This window comes from Phasianus colchicus, chromosome 9, assembly GCF_987193195.1.
Source record: "Phasianus colchicus chromosome 9, bPhaCol1.hap1.1, whole genome shotgun sequence".
NCBI classification, from domain to species: Eukaryota; Metazoa; Chordata; class Aves; order Galliformes; family Phasianidae; genus Phasianus; species Phasianus colchicus.
The window spans coordinates 27,786,817-27,806,408 of NC_143444.1; the positions used below are offsets into that span (position 1 = coordinate 27,786,817).

General features: G+C 47.2%; 3 protein-coding genes across 12 annotated transcripts in view; 1 reads left to right on the forward strand and 2 right to left on the reverse strand.

Annotated features, from left to right (window-relative positions):
* Positions 1 to 33: 33 nt before the first annotated feature.
* CYB5R5 (cytochrome b5 reductase 5 (putative)) lies at positions 34 to 9,390 on the reverse strand. Of its 4 annotated transcripts, none has more exons than XM_031602948.2 (6): positions 9,112 to 9,384; positions 8,744 to 8,892; positions 7,546 to 7,633; positions 4,311 to 4,415; positions 2,693 to 2,896; positions 34 to 1,084 (listed from the first exon to the last, which is right to left on the reverse strand). In XM_031602948.2, the coding sequence occupies exons 1-6, from the start codon at positions 9,292 to 9,294 to the stop codon at positions 881 to 883; spliced, it is 933 nt and encodes a 310-aa protein (XP_031458808.2). In that variant the 5' UTR covers positions 9,295 to 9,384; the 3' UTR covers positions 34 to 880. The 4 variants fall into 4 exon arrangements, with proteins under 4 accessions (XP_031458808.2, XP_090002835.1, XP_090002833.1 ...); XM_090146709.1 differs by having other exon boundaries at positions 9,082 to 9,384; XM_090146707.1 differs by lacking the exon at positions 8,744 to 8,892 and having other exon boundaries at positions 8,919 to 9,390.
* Positions 9,391 to 9,515: 125 nt separating this feature from the next.
* MRPL37 (mitochondrial ribosomal protein L37) lies at positions 9,516 to 14,089 on the forward strand. Its single transcript, XM_031602979.2, has 7 exons — positions 9,516 to 9,916; positions 10,671 to 10,854; positions 11,313 to 11,428; positions 11,936 to 12,121; positions 12,355 to 12,512; positions 13,050 to 13,253; positions 13,866 to 14,089. The coding sequence occupies exons 1-7, from the start codon at positions 9,535 to 9,537 to the stop codon at positions 13,941 to 13,943; spliced, it is 1,308 nt and encodes a 435-aa protein (XP_031458839.1). The 5' UTR covers positions 9,516 to 9,534; the 3' UTR covers positions 13,944 to 14,089.
* A 3,073-nt stretch (positions 14,090 to 17,162) lies between these two features.
* Positions 17,163 to 19,592, reverse strand: part of SSBP3 (single stranded DNA binding protein 3) — a 51,348-nt gene continuing 48,918 nt past the window's right edge. For all 7 annotated transcript variants that reach the window (XM_090146712.1, XM_090146714.1, XM_090146711.1 and 4 more), the window contains one exon: positions 17,163 to 19,110. In XM_090146712.1, coding sequence (XP_090002838.1) covers positions 19,081 to 19,110 — 30 coding nt within the window. In that variant the 3' untranslated portion in view covers positions 17,163 to 19,080. The remainder of the gene's footprint in view (positions 19,111 to 19,592) is intronic.

Here is a 19,592-nt window from a genome sequence, read left to right on the forward strand (position 1 = left end):
TGCTCAGGACACTTTCACTCTGTGAAAATCCTATGACAAAAAGAAACAGCTGTTTATTTGATAGTAATTTCAATTTAATGAAGCAGGACTCTTACACAACACTTAGGGGACACGGAAAGCAGACAACCATCTTTCCTGATGGATAGCAGCTACACTGATGCTTCCCCACAGACTTTTAGGACATTCTCCTCCTCCCTCCAGAAGCATTGCAAAGGTTAAGGTTCAGCACAGGCAATGCAAATCCTCCTTGAGCAGCATGCACAATTCCACCCTTACATACACGTGGGTTTTTTTTGGTACATACAGAGCAGCACCTCCATCCCCACATTAATGTATTAGAGGGCAACTGAGGCGCAGGGAGGATGAAGAGACCTGCCTGGCATCACCCAGCAAGACAACGACACTGAAATGAACCCCACAGACACCAGAGGGTCATGCAGTGCTCTGCTGTTCCCTTGGCCTCATTATCTTCTCCCAAGGATTAAATCTCTCCTGGGTACAACCAATGGGGCACAATATCACTGCATACAAACACAGACTTCAAAGCAAGACATTGGTCTTCATATTACAGCAGAGGTGTACACTTGGATGCTTCTTAATATCCTAAAGAGGTGTCCCTCAAAACTGCATGTAAAGACTCCCACTAAAAAGACTATGCTGTTCCTTGAGGTATGGGTGATTGTAGCAGCCACTCTGGAAGATCGCCTGATCTTTAAAACATTCAAGATTGAGAATCATACTGGAAAATATATTTGATCCAAAGGCCTAAGAAACTACAGGCATAAGGATCTCGGTCTTTTGAGATGACTGATTTTGAGCAATGTCTTTTAACAGGATGTCCTAGTCTTAGCCTGACGCTCCTTGGTTCAGGAATACCTTGCTAAAAGACAAAACAGGAATCTTCTTCAACTCCTGCAGCTTTCAGATATCTGTTCATGTCTTCAGTGAATGCAGAAGATCCACAGATTAATACAAATGGCTTTCTTCGGCAGGAATTTATTATTGTCTTTATCAAGTCCTCATTTAGGCGACCAGTGTATGTGTTTTCCTGATAGCTCCAAGGAAGATTTTCCAATGAAGTTTCCTGAAAAGGCAAAAAAAGGACACTAAAAAGGACAATCAATTGCTTACAACTGAATCTCCCTCTTCCCCTCAAAGGACTGCATGGGACGTTTTTCACCCTTGGGACTCCAGCCAGGATAGCAGTGATCCATCCCAAGACCTGTGCACCTCTTGCAAAGGCCAGACAAAATACCTCCCTATCACTGAATCTGGCCACTCAGCTAAACAAAACTAAGTGTAACTACTGCCAAATAACACTGCAGGACCTACTCCTTTGGGAGCCACTACCCACCATGCCTTTTTGATTCCCAAGTCTTCAGTCCCAATTCTATTTCTCCCCACTGCCTCTTCCACTCCCCCAAGCCTCCTTCAGTTCCATCTCCCTTGCCAAAGCAACTGAAGAAAACCCTGCTCCAGACACAGCTCTGATCCCATGAGCAATGTTAGATCCCATGACATTAGATCTAACAGGACCCCCTACTGCTATTAATTAGAAGCAGAAGGTGTTTAGATCTGATGGTGACAGGCAGCAGAGCTAAATACTGGGACAGACACATAGAATCCTAAAAGGGAAGATGCACCACTCAGCGTTGGAGTACAAGCAGCCTGTTAAGAGAGGAGAGATGTGTACATAGGGCACTGTGTTGACAGGGGTCAGAGAGGGTCAGATGGGTTTCTTGCTGCTCTTCACTGCATTGAATTTCAGGAGCTTCTCAGGCTCTTGAGAAAGCACTGTCCCAAGAAGAGCATCTAAGCTATGTCACCAGATACACACCTACAGAGCAGTTGAGGGGATGCCCAAGCACAAGTACTTTTCCTCTATATCCAGACTCAACTTGCCAAGACCATATGTGGAACATAATGTATGAGGCAGATCCACCATGAGATACAAGAAATGATTCATCTGAGAAGCTAAAAATGCAATGGGATTCATTCCCTTAGCATAAATAATTCTTTCTGTATCTTCCCTGCAATGAATCCTCATTGCTGAAGGAAATAATTTTCATCTACCAGATCTGTGCAGAACACAGGCAACTTTGGGACCAAATGAGAACGAGAAAGACCGCTGAAAACATAAGACCACTGAGAGGTATGCCCTCATCCTATGAATTTGGCACAGAAAATCATTTTACAGAGGGGGCCACAACTTCAGAAAGTTTAAAAATGGGTCAACTAGGGAAAAAAAATTCCTGGGAAGTTGGTGGTAACGTACTAGAATAAGAGAGGTGCAGTCATGAGCAACAAATGGAAGATAAGGACAGACTAAGGCACTGGTATCAGGAAAGGAGAAATAGTTTATTTGCTGTGAGGCTCCCAGAATAAAGCTTTCTTGGCATAAATGTTTTGGTGTCTGAAATGAAGGGGAAAATAATCAACAGTGAATATGAATCAGTGGGTCCTTCCTGACAGAAAAACTGCCAGTGGGGTTGAAGAGGGACAAGCAGAGAGGGTTGTTTCCCTAAAACTCTCCAGGCTGTTGGCAGCACAAGAAACCATTTAATAGATCTAAGAACAGCAGCAACCGGATCAACAATAGCCCTGATGGCTGGGAAAGAATTAGCACCAGACTGATGGAAAAGGCCCATCAAGCACAACAGAACAGTCACATAAATGTACTTCATTTATTTACCTGGCTTAGGATGTAAAATATTCTGATGTTCCAGTATCGAGCCAGATCCTGGAGAAGAGGTTTCAAATAAATTTTTTCAAATGTACAAAAGCAGCCAACAAGAGTTACAAAGGTTTCATCCTCTTCATCATCCGTTATGGACTGGAGAATGGGAAGCATTGGTGCAAGACCAGTGCCAGAAGCCAGCATGAGGAGTTCTCCATGCTAACAATGGAACAGAGAATTCTGAATTAACCATCATGACTGGAAACAAAGGTGCTCATTGCCAGTTCCTTCTTGCTGCCACACTGCTAAAGGGTCCTTAGAAAGGGGAAAACATATCAGGACATGAACTGGTACATACAAGTCTTCAAATGTGTTTTCCTGTAAAACCCATCAAGGACTACTGATAGCACTTTCAAGATTTATACATCAAACTTAATGAAACTGGATTATATCCAAATAGAAACATTTATCCTAACTTTAGTTTCAGTTCAGCTGCACACTTTGCTGACCCACTGTTGGTTGTTTTCTGTCTGGAAAAGATAGCTGTTCATTTTGGATGCTGCAAAATACAGTCCTGAGGGTGATATGGAGGGAATGGTTCCTTCTTCACCTTGATCCACACATCATCCTGGGTCTATCATCTCACTTCTATCAAACACCTACCAGTGCAGCACCCAGTGTTTCCCACCTGCAGCATGGAGATGTTCACTCATTTACCTGCACCCAAGGAGGCCCACGGTGGGGACAGTTCTTCTATAGCAAGTTGTAAAGATTGCTCAGGTACTCTGCAAACTACATGCACAAGGATCACCCAGGCAATCCCTGAATGAGTCACTTCTAGGCAGGGCTGCAAGGTTTTGTCCCAGATGACCTGGAGGCTTTTAAGAACAGAAGTGAACAGTAGCCTTACACAGCAGGGAGGATATTCCAGGAAGCAGAACACCACTGCTCCACATGGAGCTTGGTCAATGGGATTTCACAGCCCTACTTTCATTGGATATTTGAAATGAATTTAAAAAAAAAAAGTAAGGAAGGCTTTAGGATCTTAATGACCTATGTTTCAATTCTGCTTCTTGTTTGAAAGGTCAGAATTAAGTAACGAAATTAGCGTGCGTGAGAAGCCTTCCCCTGAAACTGGATCTGCCTTTCTTTGCAGAGAGCCTGGTATCAGTAGATGGGAATCAACATTTGCAGAGTGTCTGGGTGATGTGACACCTCACTGGAGCTGCTGTAGTTCGGGGAACACCCAGGAGAGGAAAAGATCAACACCTCTTTTTCACTTGTGCTCAGTCACAAGATAGCAGCATTGCTCAAACAAGGCAAAAAACAATCCACACTCACTGCTGGGGCAGAATACATTTCCTTTGTTAAACACATGCAAGTGATGAACAGAGAGCCTTGCTAATTTTCCAGTCTCCCACCCACCTCCTTCTCCTCTTTCCTCTTACATATGCTGCAGTTCAATAAGGTGTACTTTCCCCAGTTGACTGCTAATGCCGCAGCACTGCACAATACCCAGGAAGTCCCTAAAATAATCATGAAAACAGTAATCAAATTGATGTCTTCCCTTTGGATTATTAAACAAAGCTAGCTGCCACAAGCTGAAACATCCTACGTCTCTTAGGAAACTAACCTTATTAGGTCGATATGGGAACCCTCCAAATGGCCCACGCCAAAAGGCCGTGTCGCCTTCTTTCCAAGTCTTTATGTATTGTGACATTAGCCCAGCTTCATAGCACTAATAAAAAACATTGCACAAAAGAAAAGAATAATTATAGTCTGTTGGAAACTTTCCCAGCTTAAAGTCAATTATAAAGTTATCTACATTTAAACAAGAAGGGGGCAAAAAAAAAAAACAACATTTCATGCATTTAAAAAGAAAGAAAGATTGTTCTATTTGAAAAATAATTCAAAGTTATACTCAAAACAAAGACATTTAAATTAAATCATATTGGATTCATTCCAGCTTGCCTATAATGTAAACACAACCCACTCCTATGCAGTCTGAATTTCCAAAACTGGAAAAAGCTTATCAAAGTTCTTGCTCACAAAGCACGAGGAGAAGAGCACCCTGAATGCAAAGCACAGCCCAAGCCTTCAAGCATTCTCCAAACCTCAGGGTGTGGGATCTGTAAATGCCCTCTGGGCACTGATAGTTACATAAACACTGCATAGCTCTCTCTTTCCCTTTGTTTCAGTCTCTCCAATGCTGTGTTGATACAATTAGTGACCCAACAGAGGCTTCTCATTCATAAAACTGTTTTCAGAACAGATCATCTAAATGCCTTTATGTTTAAAAAAAAAAAAAACCACGTTAATTTGGGCTTCACAGAAGGAAAATATTAGCAAAAAAATGCTTCACTTTCAACTGGGCACAAAAAAAAAAACACCCAGCATTTTGGCTTTTCCTCGTAGGAATGCTAACCTCACTTGTGACTGATAAGAAAGGGTGAGTGCTTGTTCAGAAAGAGAATCATAGAATGGTTTGGGTTGGAGGGGACCTTACAGCCTACCCAGTCCCAACCCCTGCTGCAGGCTGGTTGCCACCCACCAGGTCAGGCTGCTCAGAGTCCCACCCATAGCAGCCTTAAAGGTCCCATCCAAGCAGCCTTACTGCTGCACATAATGTGCCATAGGTATATACATGTCCTACTTGAATGATGACTTGATGTTGACAAGAAAGAATACATGCAAAAGAACTCTCAGTATCTATGGGACCTGCCCAGAGAACAACACCTGGCCCATCCTGCAGAAGCAGATAAGCCTAACAGCCATGGCAGACAACTGGTCTTACAGAGAGGTGATGCCACTGATAAGCCTGAAGAAAAGCAACACAGCCAGAGGTCAAAAGATGGAATGCAGTACAAATCTTCAAAGCCTTCAGCCCACATAACTGAGAGAAGGGTATTTTGGGGTATTTTCTGCACTGGACAAAAATCCAGCTCCACACCCCAGTGCCTGGACCAGCCACCAAGCAGCACTGCAGGCAAACAGAACTGATGAACTGTGCACAGGGAAGCTAAGGACAAGAGCGAGTGAATGTGTGTCTGTGCTTGCAAGCTTGTTAGCTAACAAAGAGCACAGATACTCCTCCCTCGTAACAAGCTCACTTAAATAAGATATCCTAGATCTATTATCACCGGTTGTTACACTGAAGGCAAACATATCACATGCACAAATCCAGATTCTGCCCTGCTGTCAGAAACATTTCATGCTCAGAGGGCTCTGGGCAGGTACTGAATCTCATGCAAAGAGCATCAAAGGAACAGTATTTGACCCCTACCTTCTTAACCTGTACATGGAAATCTGAGACAAGAGGAGAAAAGTCAACCCCTCTTCATGACCCATTCCCAATGGACCATGGTAATGGTAACTAAAGCAATCCTTTCTCCAAAATTATTTCTGAAAATTGGGAGTAAGAAGTGATTGAGTGGGCTTAAAATGAATTTTTCTAAATAGAAAGAAAAAATAATTATCTCCTGGGGGGAAACTTCTACACCCAGTTTTACATGGAGAGAAACCCTAACATTATGAAATCACTCAAAAAGAGGGTTATGCTCCGTAAATGGCAACTCCTTCACTCTTAACTGTAGTATCACAAATGCAATGCTGTAATAACAGGAGACAGAAGGGTTTGAACAGTGCTTGGATTGCATAGTAATAATAATAATATAGTACTTTCCAAAATTGCTTGAATAGTGTGAAATATACCACAACCTACAGAGTGAGTTATAAAAATGGCTGCTTTGCACTGGGTGTTACCAATCTCTTTTGTCACTGCCAGAGAGTAACTATAGCTCCCTTTGGGATGAAAGGTTCTATATAAAGGAAAGGTGTCATTACAATCATTACTATTATTATTGAAATGCAAAACCTGTGAGTAGTAAGCAAGTATACATGAAATTTCACAGTCATCCTGTGAATGCATCCTATTAATACAACTCAAATGCAACATTTCTCTCCCCTACCACACACTAATTGCCACAAGAATGGTGAAACGACCCTCCCACAGGTATCTTATACGAGCTGTACATATTTCTAAAGAACAGGGCAAACATTCAAACACACAATACGTAACAGACCTCCAGAATATGAAATCCTGGAAAACTGGCAGAGGACAAACGGTCATTTCCTGGCAGCCACCTGGGACACCCAGCATTCTGTGTTTCACACCTATACTGAGGCTCACGTCTGCCCTGAGGAATCACTACTGGCATACAAACACATATCAGAAAAAAAATGTTCACTTTGGTATTCTCCACACAAACTAATTACGCATTTGTAGGAGCCCTGAAGACTATATTCAGAAATATTTCCAGCTACTCCTTATGTAACATCCTTTTGAACTCCACCAGCTTACCCAAACTGGGGCTGTCACCACACACAGATTTATTTTTTTTTAACCAAAAAGAAAAGCTTTTTATGAGGAGTGTCCTTAAATGCAAAAATAATGAGTGGGGGAAAGCAACAGCTGGGCAAAGGCTTCCCAAAATCCAATGGTTCCACTGGACTGGCTACTGGGTGTGACTTCAAGAACAGATTGAAAAGGCAAAACAAAATCAGGGACACGGAATGGGCAGCTCTTCCTACAGTGGCGACTGCAAGGCTCCTGAGAGGGCCTAATGTTTAGAAGAGATTGCCCTGAGAAGCACTTGTTTGTGTGTCACCTTCCTCTACTTCCAGCTTCACGGAGGAAAAAAAGCAGCAATTTTTATAGCAAAGCACAACTGCTTCAAAACAACAGAGAAACAGTCCACAAGGGATTTGACAGAGTCTCCCTTGAAGTGCTGACAGTGTGCTTGGTTCCTGAAAGAAAACACAGTTCCCAGCACCTCAGACACTAATCTATATTGTATAGACTGACTTACTTTTATTAGAACTTCAAAGTAACCTTCTGCATTCCCTGGGCTAATGGGAGTGTAGGCTCGCTGGACCTCCAAACCATTCACCACTCCTCTGAGAAAAGAGATATAGGAAACCACTGTAACTTGTGTCATTGACAGATATTACCAACACTTCTGCTTTTCTCTGGGGAGATCAGGCAATACCAAGGGAGGCAGCAGAACCCCTTCTCAGTGGCTCAGCCTGCGCACAGATGCAAAATGCTCCCCTGGGAGGGGACATAACTTATGATGCATCTATTGTTTTCCTGGTGGTGGTCCCAGCTGTATCCCACATTCAGCTCTTGCACTTGGGAAAGAGTGGCAGAGGGGAGAGAAAACGCTCTCTTGCATGCTACTCCTTTTGTTCTGGGATATACCTTTCTTTTTGTGTTTGGACAGCATCTAACAATTAAATAATGAAATTCGGGGCGCAGCCTTAAGTTAAATTCTTGTCAATATTCAGTATTTTCCTGTAAGCCTCCTCTTTCCATTGAATATATCCATACTGACTACAGTAACTGACTCAAGTGGCCAAACCTTTTCCTCTGCTGCACTGCACGAGGGCTGAAGCAGCCAGCCAGCTGTGTACATCAGCTGTTAACGCACGAGTAACGTCAACAGATACAGATCAATGGCATCATAACATGACTTCTGCTTTCTGGCAATGATCACCACAGATGGCAGGGAGAGTAACTTTTCCCAGGTGGCCCCTTTCTGGTGAGCCATTAACTGCACAGGAGGGTTGTTTTCCTAGAAATCAGTTAGAAAATGCCCGGACAACAGAAGTAACACCATGGGTGCTGAGTTACTCCAAGATACAGAGCCCAAAATACGCAGCTCTGAATTGAGCACAGCTCACTGTCTTCCCTGCAATAAGCCATCTATTGTAACACCTTTCACTCTTTCTTACTGCAATTTATTATTATTATTTTTTTTAAATCACACCCAGTTCTTTCTGACCCACCGACAGGAGGATAATGCTGAAGAAAAAAAAAAACAACAGAGCTTTGCAATGGCTTTTGCCATAAAATTAGCAGAGCTAACGAGCTCAGGGGCCTTTCATCTGTATTATTGCACAGCTATGGAATTATGATTCGCCTGGTGTGAAGGCTTTGTCTATGGACAAAAAGCTATAGATGGGGTTCCACAATGCGGGCTGTTTAAGCAGCGCAGAGAACAATACCTTAACACGATGTGTTGTCCCAAACCCAATCGCAGGCTGCCATTCCCTGGTAATTCAAACCTGTACTGGTAGGTGTCCTCTGTTAGCTGCCGCACCGAGCTTATGCTGAATGCAGCAAATGCATCCGGACTGAGCTCTGAATTATTACTCTGCAAGAACAACAATAAATAATTACTCGCTTAGATGACCGCCTTTTGTTATTTCGCTTCTCTCTGGAAGCCCACTTAGCGCTGGGGACGGTACACAGCAGTACGGGGACGGAACGCGAGGAGGGCAGCTCAGCGCCGATCCACCGCGCTGCTCCGCGCCTCTCAGCCCCACGGCCCGGCTGTGAGCGCTGCCTGCGGGCGCCACGAAGCCGCGCTGACCTCCCCCGGTTTCTCCACGAGGAGGTTTTTGTCTCGCGCTGCTCTGGCCCGCTCCCATCGCTCCACTTCCTTCTCGTACACGCCGTAGACGCACGGCTTGCAGCCGCCGCCGCAGCACTGCGATGGAGAAGGCTGCCGGGGCTTGAGAGCCTGCCACTCTTCCTCCTCCTCGCGCCCGCTCATCGCAGCCCCGCATCAGAAGCGCGGAGCCGCTCACGCCGCAGGCCGCCCCCCGCGCCCCCGACGGGCAACGACCGACCGCCCGCCCCTCCCCCCGTCCCTCCCCCCGTCCCAGCACAGCGCTGCGCGCACCGCCGCCGCGTTTATCGCCCGTCCCTCCCCGCGCAGCTCTCCCATTGGCCGCCTCCGCCGTCACTCACGCCGCGGTCCCGCCCCCCCGCCCTCCCGCCGGCCCGCGGCAAGATGGCGGCAGTGGGAGCCGTGGCGGCGAGGCCCGCGGTGCTGAGGCGGGCGGCGGCCCACAGCCGCGGCATCCTCACCCGCCCGGGGCCGCCGCGTCCCCGCGGCCCGCTGCCCCGCACCCCCTGGACCACCCGCGGGCCGCCGCCGGACCAGCTGGCCCGGATGGTGGAGCGGCGGCCGGTGCGCGAGCAGGTGGAGCTGGACAGCATCACGTACGCGGGCCGGCAGCACTTCGTGCCCGGCCTGGCCCGGCCGCGCTTCCCGCCCTGGGACCGCGGCTGGAGGGACCCGTGGCACAGCCCGGGGCCGCGCTACGAGGACATGCCGCTGCGCAAGGAGCGCGGCTGCTTCATCTGCCACCAGCGGGTCCGCATGCTGGAAGGTACCCGCGCTGTGCGGAGCCCGGGGCGGCCTCAGTGCGGGGACGGCGCGTCTGGAGCGCTGCGTGCGGGGCGCGGTCCTTAGGGACACGGATAAAGGACGCGGATCTGTGGCAGCGCGGCCACGAAAAGGAACAACGCCGCTGTGATGGGCTGAGAGCTGTGGGTGTGCTGCCCGGAGATGAGAGAGCTCCGGGGAGACCCGAAGGCAGCCTGTCAGTGCTTCAAGAGGGGCTGTGAGAAGGGAGGGGGCAGAATCTGGAGTGGGTTCTGCTGTGATGGGATGAGGGGAAATGGCTTCAAACTAAAATGATGGAGATGCGCCATCCCTGGAGACACCCAAAGTCAGGCTGGATGGGGCTGTCAGCATCTGATGGAGCTGTGAGTGTCCCTGTTCAGTGCAGGGAGTGGGACCAGATGGCCTTTAAGGGTCCTTTCCAACTCAAGCAATTTTATGATTCCATGAACCCCTCCATCAGCCTGCTGCATTGCACGCCCATTGCCAACCTGCCTGGTGGCTTCATTCATAGAGCCACAGAAATCACCAAGATCACAAGTCCAACCCCAACCCACCCCACCATGCCCACTGTCCGTGAACCTAAGTGCAACAGCTGCCCTTTTCTTAAATGCCTCTGGGATGGTAACTTTCCCAGGCAGCCTGTACCAGTACCTCTCCACTCATTCTGATAAGATTTTTTTCCTAATATCCAGCCTGAAGAAATTCACGCCTGTGTGTGTTTTTACTTTTGTTTCGAGGGGTTCGGCAGGCGCAGTGGCTCACCAAGACAAAGCTGGTGCAAGGCTTACCTGCACCGGTGCTCAGCATCGCCGAGAACCCAGCATACCAGCTCCAGGAGCAGGAGGAGGTCGTGCACCGTGCAATTGCACACGCACGGCTCTGGGAGACCACAGAAGTTGCTCCCAGAAGAGAAAAATATTGGTAAGTGTTCACTCAGGCTTCGGTATAAAGCCGTTCATCAGTGGGAACCAGAGGCTGTAATACGACAAGGAAAACTCACACATGGAGCTGCTGTAGAGAGAGCCGTGGTTCAAAATTGTCAGAGCCTTTGTCACCTTGTAAACAGAGCAAAACAATGCAGTTCTGGAGGTTGGCAGTAGTACCAACGTTACACATACTCTATACTGAAGTTTCTTTTAGGCCAAGGACTGTGTTCTGCTTAAGATCAAGTTTTAGCTGATGCACAATGTCAATTTTTAAAATAAGTAATGCTAAGCATTACCTCTGCCAACTTGGAACAGGGCTGGTTTGCTGGGTATTAATTTGAAATCTGTGTTAGCAATAATGTTTTATAGTTTTCATATCCCAGAAGCATCCGCCTGCCATTAGCGCAGCATATTTACTTCATGTGACCATTATTTTTTCCCCTAACTCTAAAGCCCTGTATTGTTTGAAGACTTGATACATTTATGCCGGTCAATGTCAATGAAGTATCCTTCCCTGGCTAGAAGAATGCTGGCTCGAAACTACCGGATTGCAGCTACGTGGGAAAGAGGTTGGTTGCTGCTGTGCTTGAAAGCAGTTGGCTCTTTTCCTTATCATGAGAGGGCTAACAAAGGCACTCATAAGCTGAAGACTTAGAAAGAACAGAACAATTTCCAGAACCAGTTCTTGATTCAGTAGCACTGCGTGGATAGGCAGCCTTGACTGTTGGCAGGATCCTTGCCCTCAGGAGATTATTGAGGTGTTAGGCAATACCAACGAGGTGGTGGGAGAAGAGAACCAAGTGCCTTAAAACTGGTTGCTTATTTTTGGTATCCAAATCTGCATAGTGATCTTTCTAAATGTGCTTAGTTAGCAAGCTAACACCAGTAATCAACATTGCTGCTTTAGAAAAAGAACCTACGGCTGTGCTATTATTTAAGATCAGTTTGGAGGTGAGGGGGAGAAGGAACCTTGTAGAACAAAGGGCTGCATGAGTGCTGTTGCCCAGAAGCAAACGTATGCCTTTGCCTGATGTTATTTTAGTGATGTTTGAATGCAGTCTGATTTCCCTTCCCAGAATCCACTCTCCTTCAGATCCGTGGCCTGAATGGAATACTTATGAACTCTATGACCCCAATACCACCGATAGCCTCCAAGGAAGAGATACTGGCTACAAAAGACCATGTTCTGGAGACTTTCTATCCCATCTCTCCTACAATTGACCTTCAGGAGGTGAACGTGTACCAAGAGCTCAATGACACAGGCAAGTGTTGGAGGTGGCAATTTCCTAGCAGTCCTTGCCTTTCTGCCACACAGTTCTGGGGAGGGGGAGGATGGGAATGGGGCAGTGGGTGTGCAGTGCAGGCACCCCAGTGGTAGTACTGTGGAGAGAAAAAAACAGGCAAATTGCTTTAACAGATCCTGAAGATAAGGGAGAAAACATTGGCTCTGTAGTCTCTTACTGAGCGATTTCTGATGTGGTTATCTGCCGTTTAGGTTTCAAAGATGGTTATCCGTACTCTCATCCTCACACTCTGTATTTCCTGGAATCGGCCAACAATCGTCCTAACAGGTTCAGACCAGAACAGCTCCGTGCTAAAATGCTGATGTTTGCTTTTGGCAACGCACTGGCAAAGGCGAAGGTGCTGTATGGGGTATGTATTGGAGACTGCTGCTGTCTTGCTGGGCCTTTGTTCTTTCCCTAGCACCGCAGCCAGCAGGAAAGGTTGTGGAATTCCCTTGCTGTAGCATGTTAAAATCGTTTTCAAAGCTGCACTGAGGATACTGTATCATAGCTTCCCACTCCAGAGGTCTTAGTCTAACCTTCAGGTATGGCTGCTGCTATCTGCTGATCCAGAACACCATCTCAGCAGTGAGCACGTTCATGATGTGACATGCACTGAGGTGGTAGTAGGTAGGAGCCAGGGAGAAGGTTTAACTGTAAAACTCTAACCCTTCCCACATCTCAGTATGCAAATTGATACTTCACTGCTGGCTGAAGGAGGAATTTTAATTAAAATACCAAATCTACATTCAAAACTTGTTTGACTAGAGTAATTTTCTGGGCAAGGTAACAATACATTTATTAAAATCTTGGCTTTAAACCAAGTAGAATATGCAGAATCAGCAACTACTTGTACAATTTCTGTGGTAGCTGGCTTTTTAAATGTTCTCCTTCCTATCTTTCATAGAATGATCCCCAGGTTTTGGAGCAGCCAATAGTGGTGCAAAGCATTGGCACAGATGGCCAGCTCTTCCAGTTCTTGGTGTTCCAATTAAATACAACAGACCTCGTGTCCAACGATGGCATAAAGAATCTAGTCTGGATTGACTCTGACCAGAATCTGTATGAACGTGCCCAGTGTGTTCCAGAAGTCAAGAAAAGAGTTGTTATAGTAAGTGAATGGGGGCAAAGCACTGCTGGGCTTGGAATGGTCCTCGGTGTACAACACTTTCAGCTCTGCCAGAGGTCTGGGAGATGGCACGGGGCTGTGCTGTGGGTTTTAAACCAGCTGAGGGGACTGATGCTGGCACTGGCCCCGTTCTTACAGGAGAGCCTTAAGCAGGTGTTACTGCCAGGGAGTATTTGTACTGCTGATGTACCGCATAGCATACAAGCCGCATGCCAAGCGTCATATGAACTCCTACATAAAGATATCCCCATCTGTAATCTACCATCTCATAGTATGCTTGTTTGAAATCAACTTGTGCTCTGACGAAGGAAGAGCTTACATGCAACTGTCAGCTTCACTGCAGAGTAAATAGAGCATAGTGCTGTCAGCCCCGGTTACGTGGGGAGGTCGTCTCAGGTGGATGGACAAAGCATTCCCGCAGCCTGAGATTCATAGCAGTGGGAGTACCTCCACACAAACCCACCTGGGGAGGGCAGGGAGAGCACAGTTTGGAAGGTACCACCTTTGAAGCCTTATTCAAGCGTATTTAAAGCCGTTGTTTGTCTACATTAATCACTTCACTGCAAACTGAGCATCCGTGTCTTTTCTCTGCAGAAGCCCACTGGAATATATGGCTTACAGCCAGAAACATTCAAGAAGTTTCTGGCACTGTATCTGCATGGAACTGTGTGAAATTCAGCTCAAATGAAAATCCTTCACCAACTGTACCTGCTGCTTCTCTTTGCCAGAACCATCGCATAGCGAAAGAAAGGTGGACTGATGTACTTTCAGAAATAAATTATATTGCTGCAGAAAGTAAATTTTTTTTTAAAACCAAATTGTGCTTGAAGAAAGTTTAATTTGAGGAGTTCACCTCTGTGAGGTTGCAGAGTGATCGAGTGCATCCTCCTGCATGTTTCCACGGTTACCTAGCAGGAACATAAACCAGTCGTGGTTCCTTTGCACAGCTGCTGTGCTCTGTGTGCTTTTGCACAGACAAACCTATTTTCAGAGTACCTGTGAGTGCGGTGTACATGGGAGGTACCTGAGGAGCTTGAAGAGGGGAGTCTGAGTCATGCCTTTCTCCTTCTGTGTGGGTTTTTCTTTGCTTTGCTCCTGGCTGCTTTGGGGTGTTGTGCTGCCCTGCTCTTAGTTCCCAAAGTACTTAATCAGGGAGACTGGTTTGTTGAACCTGCAGAACTGCAGTTCTTTCACCCCTCCCAATACTGATGAAGAGAAGTATCCATTTTGGGAAAGCACTGTGGAGCGTAGCATGAAACTTTGGTGCCTGGTAACTGGCAGTGGCTGCTAAAAACACAAAGAATTTCTTCCTGCCACACAGAGCTAACTGAGCAGGAAGCATGTTCTCTTAAAATGGGGGGATTAAGTGTGTTTTTTTTCTGTAAGATGAAGGTTAAATTACCTCCCACCAAATGTGAAGTGTTTCCCAGTTCTGCACAGTTACCCTTCAGCACATGGGAAGGAGTAGGACAGCCTGTGTTATTTTAAGGAGTGGAAGAGCACATACATTTCCAAGAAATTCGTATCACGTCAGTCTCTCGTGTCAGAGACTGGTCTGTGCTTTGTGATCTCGTCTGACCATCTGGATGAGCACCTCCGTTGTGTGCTCCAGTCTCAGGCTATCAAGCAGCTCTGCTCTGCAGATTTCAGAAAACAGGTCCTTGCTCGTCAAACTTGAGATCAGCTGTTGGGCTCAGTGAATCGGGATGCGTCTTCTGTGAGTTAAATTAATAAATCTCTCAATAGTTAGAAGAAAATGCTTGAAAGAGAAATAATCTAGTAAGTGTTGCATTGATCTAAATTATGTTAATTCCGCCTGTTCAAAGGGCTGCTCAATTCAGCTCATCTGTTTAAATCTGTAATTTGCACCCGGCTATTTAGGAACATCTTTTAATAGTTGTGCTTTGCAGAGGCTGTTCCAGGTGGTGGTTCTGTCTCTTCAGGCTCGTCGGCTCTCTGCTATGTGGTGGGGGCCCTGCAGAACAGCTGGAAGTGACATTGCTCACCCTTCCTGTCGTGGGTCATCGCCCGGCGCAGGGAGGCAGCCCTGCTGAGCGGCCAGCCCTGCACTCATCTGAGCTTGCATTCCTCAGCTTTGCTAAGGAAGCTGTTGAAAGATCGGTTGTGGTAAAGAGGGGGCATGAAGAGAGAGATGAAACATCTTGCGTGCTCCTGGTAGGCAGGGCAGCCTGTGGAGGTGTTCTGCGTGGGAAAGAGCCAAAGTCCCTTCAGCTGCTTTTTCCTCTCCACAAAGAAATCACTGCTAGTAAAGGCAGCAGGAGAGAAGAAACAGGCAGGCTGGAGTCCTGCCTGCACCAGGAGTTAGAGACAAAGCATGGGAAGGGATGGAGGAGGGCAGAACAAAGGCAGTTTTGAAAAATGGTGGCAGCAGTAAAACATTGGACACTCAGTGGGGAAATGAAGTCGCTCCAGGTACCAGCTTTGGTCACTCAGAAGCCACGTGAGCTGCCAGCCCCAGTTCGTGCTCATGGTGGGGGGGTGCAGCAGCCCCGTGTCCTGGGTGAGCTCTGAGGTCCCAGAGGGAGGTCAGAGTGGGCAGAGCTGGGCTCCTGGGGTGGCTGAACCCTGCTGCAGGTGATTGCACTGCATGCAATCCAGTGGACCCACGCTCTCCTCCGCTGGACTCAAACTGGAGCCGGGGATGGGGCACAGAGGCACATCTGGGCGGGCATCAATAAGTCATAAAGGCTCGTCAGCAGCTAAAGGGCATTACCTCAGCACGGCCCGAGAAGCAGGCATTAACATTTCATGAGTGGCAGTCGGGAAGCAGAACGTGGGAGAACATACTGGCTGTGCCGCCAGGGAGAGCTGCAAGAAGAGCTCCTGCTCCCTCCATTAGGAGCAGCCGCCAGCACCGTGAGCCTGCTGAGCTGTTCTTGGGATCCTCTTGTCTCTGGGAGCTGCACAGGCTGCTCCCACTCACAGCGGTGGGCATTGAGGGCACGGAGCAAGTGCATCGCGTGCCGAGTCCCTTGCTGCTGCTCAAGATGAGGACTGTTTCTCCAGCACTGCTTTCCCCTGGCTCAGGCCCAGTTATGGGCCCAACATCGGGGGCTGATAGCGGTGCCAGCAAGTACACTCTGTACCTGGCTGGAGCCCCTGCTCGCTCACCTCCTCCTTTAATTTAATGAGCACCGACGTGGGAGACAATTATCCCTGGGGCCGGGCTTGGGAGGCTGCTGAGGAAGGAGCTTGGCAGCTCTCAGTGCTGTGTTGAAAGATATAATCCAAGAACTGGTGAGCATGAGGGTCCCTACACACTGAGGGACAGAGTGCAGAAATCTGCCTTTCTAGCCCCAGAAAGTGCTTCTGTGCAACCCCAGACCCCCACCTGGCTCTGCCATGAGGAGCTATCAGGTGCCCATCAGCACCCTTAGTGCCCGCACCACAGGGCCCCATCTGCAGTTCTGTGCCCAGGCTGCAGGTCCCCAGCTCAGAAAGATGAAGGGCTGTTGGAGAGGCCCAGAGGAGGGCCACGAAGATGCTCAGAGGGCTTGAGCTTCAGCCCAGAGAAGAGAAGACTGCGGGGAGACCTCATTGTGGCCTTTCATTGCAACACCTGCCCTGGTGGCTACAGCCAGCCTGCAGCAGAGGTCGGAGCAAAGTGAGCTTTGAGATCCCTCCCAACCCAACCATTCTATGGCTTTCCCAGGCTAAAAGCTGAATTTGCTCCACAATGCTTCGCAAATCCAGGAAAGCACCACAAAAGCAGCCTGTCCTCAGGCGCTGCCAGCACATCACCCTCACCACTGCCACAAAGATGGCCTCCAGCAGCCCCAGCCCAGGCACTGCACCAGGTCTGAGCCTGCATGCACAGAGCTCACAGCCATAAACACAGCCCGCGCCACGAACAAACAGCTGTGCACCGGATTCAAATGTTTATGTTGATATTTATTACAGCATGGGGAGGGGGAGGGGGGAAGGGGAAGAACCGTTTCATTCAAAAAAATCCATCCCATACCAATGAAGACAATAATTTAGCTATTCATTTTAAAATACATTAAAACTGGTCCTTTCATTTCCTCGCGTCAGGACAAAAAAAAAAAAAAAAAAAAAAAAGAAAAAGAAAAGAAAAAAGATGGAAAAGCAGAAAAAAGAAAGAAAAATGGACCCCTTGTGGAGCCCACGGGCGTATCTGCGACGCAACAAATCTTCATTCGGTCATTCATAGCGTTACCTTGAAAGCAGTAACCTGACTGTAAGGATGAGTGCCCCCGCCCGCCCCTCCCTACCCCTACAGGGAAAGCACAATTAATGCCTAGGAAAAAGAAGGCAAACATTTAAAAAAATTCGTATTACACACTAAAAAAAGTTCTGTCGTCATCTCATGTCTTGCAGTCAGAATAATAAAAACAAGCCAAATGTTCCCAAAAACATTTCAATGAAGGGGTGCGGAAAAAAGACATCCCTTTAATAAAACATTATCAACAAATATCGTACACAAACTACAATGTATAATAATAATTACTTTTTTTTTTTTCTTTTTTCTTTTTTTTTTTTTTTTTTTTTTCCCCTCTCGGTATTTTAGAACCAGACTACAAGGTAAGAAAAAACACTGAAACAAGATACAATGCTTTCAATAATCCGCACAAGGGTCAATCCAGGGAGATAATATTTTACAGAGTATGATATACACGGAGCAGAAATGGAGATTGAGAAAAACGAAGAGCAGTGCAGGGGGTGCCATACGGTACCCACCCCTCCCAGCGCGGGGCCCCTTCCTGCCGTGTCCTTATGACAGGGTACAGAGTAGCAAGGATACATCGCAACAACAGTAACTGCTTAGAAAAGATCTCCATCCAGTTCCAACTCACAGAGAAGTGAAACCCCGACAAGAGCACATCTTTAAAGGAACAACAAAGCAAAAAGACAAAGCAAAAATAAAAAGCCCCAAAAGAACCGAGGTTGGCTGAGATCACAGCTTCAAAGTCCCAGGGCGGAGCAGCCCTTTGGTTCTCCTTTCTTTCGGTGGATTTAAAAAGTCAAATTGGTGTTAGTGGTGAACCAGCTCGAGGAGGGGAGGGACAGAGTTCTTGGCGTACTCCAGGGGGGGGGACAGACTAACACAGTGCATGCCACAGCCACGGGGAGGGAGATCACAGCGAACCGAGGATGTGATCCTACGGGGGCCACCTGCGTTAGCGCCTTTATCACGAGGTGGTGGAGTCTCTTCATCTTGTTACTGGAGGAGGAAGCGTTGTGCTGCGAATGAACACAAATAGAACCCAAAACAAAACAAAAAGGAAAAAAAAAACCAAAAACCAACAACAAAACCGAAGCAAAAAAAAAAAAAACAAAAAACAAAAAACAAAAACCAACCAGGCCTTCCAAACGAAAACCACCATTGTAAACTGTCCAGTTTATTTAAAAAATGACTACAACAGAGACAACATGAGATTTCATATCTAGACTAGCTTCCTGGTGTCGCACGGCACAAACATACAACGGGGTTCTGTTTCTGTCTTTATTTAAAAGAACAAAGCAAAGAGATCGGAGTTGGGTGCTAGAGGCTTCCATTTGTTTCCAAAAAGAAGTGTCATGTACATATATAAACCCTTCTGCACAAAGAAGGATCTTGTCATCATGTCTTGAAATATTTTAAGTTTTGTCCTTCATGTTTTATGGAATAAAAAGTTCAGCCTTTTTATTGCATGAAACTAAACCTGGGGTGCTGGCCCCGCCACGCGTCTCCCTGCCCATACACCTAGCTTCTTCTTGCATAATTCTTTGAGATCCTCCGAACGGCAGCTGACTCTCTTGATCCTGGAGAGGAGGAGGGGGAGGGAAATCACACACTCATCGTCATGCTGGGGGAATACTGCAAGAGAGACAAAGCCATGGTGAGCGCCAGCCCCGAGCACCGTGCTGCTCCATGTGGAGAGGAGACAGAAGACTGAGGTTGGGGCTCATGGAAGCTGCAAGGCAATGTAATGGGAGCGAATAAATCAGACGGAGAGAGGACGGTGGAGACTCCTTTATCAGGATATAATCTGCTCTGCAAGTTGCCTTTCCAGAGAGAAAATAACCACAGCAGTATGGGGTAAGAAGCAATTGAAAAAATAAAATAATTAAGCTGTTTGCATGTATGTAATGCTAATATAGTAAAAGCAGGCGAGGCGCCTGCGCCCATGCCCAGCACTGTGAGCAGGCTGCAGGTCTCACCCTCACCTCCTATCACTCTGGAGGAACCCCAGTGACTCCCGACAGCAGTGGGGAGTGGAGGTGGGAGTGGAGCAGCATGTCCCAGCTGGCCTCCATCCCATGGGAGCCTCTCCCACAGCCTCCTCACCTCCATTCCCC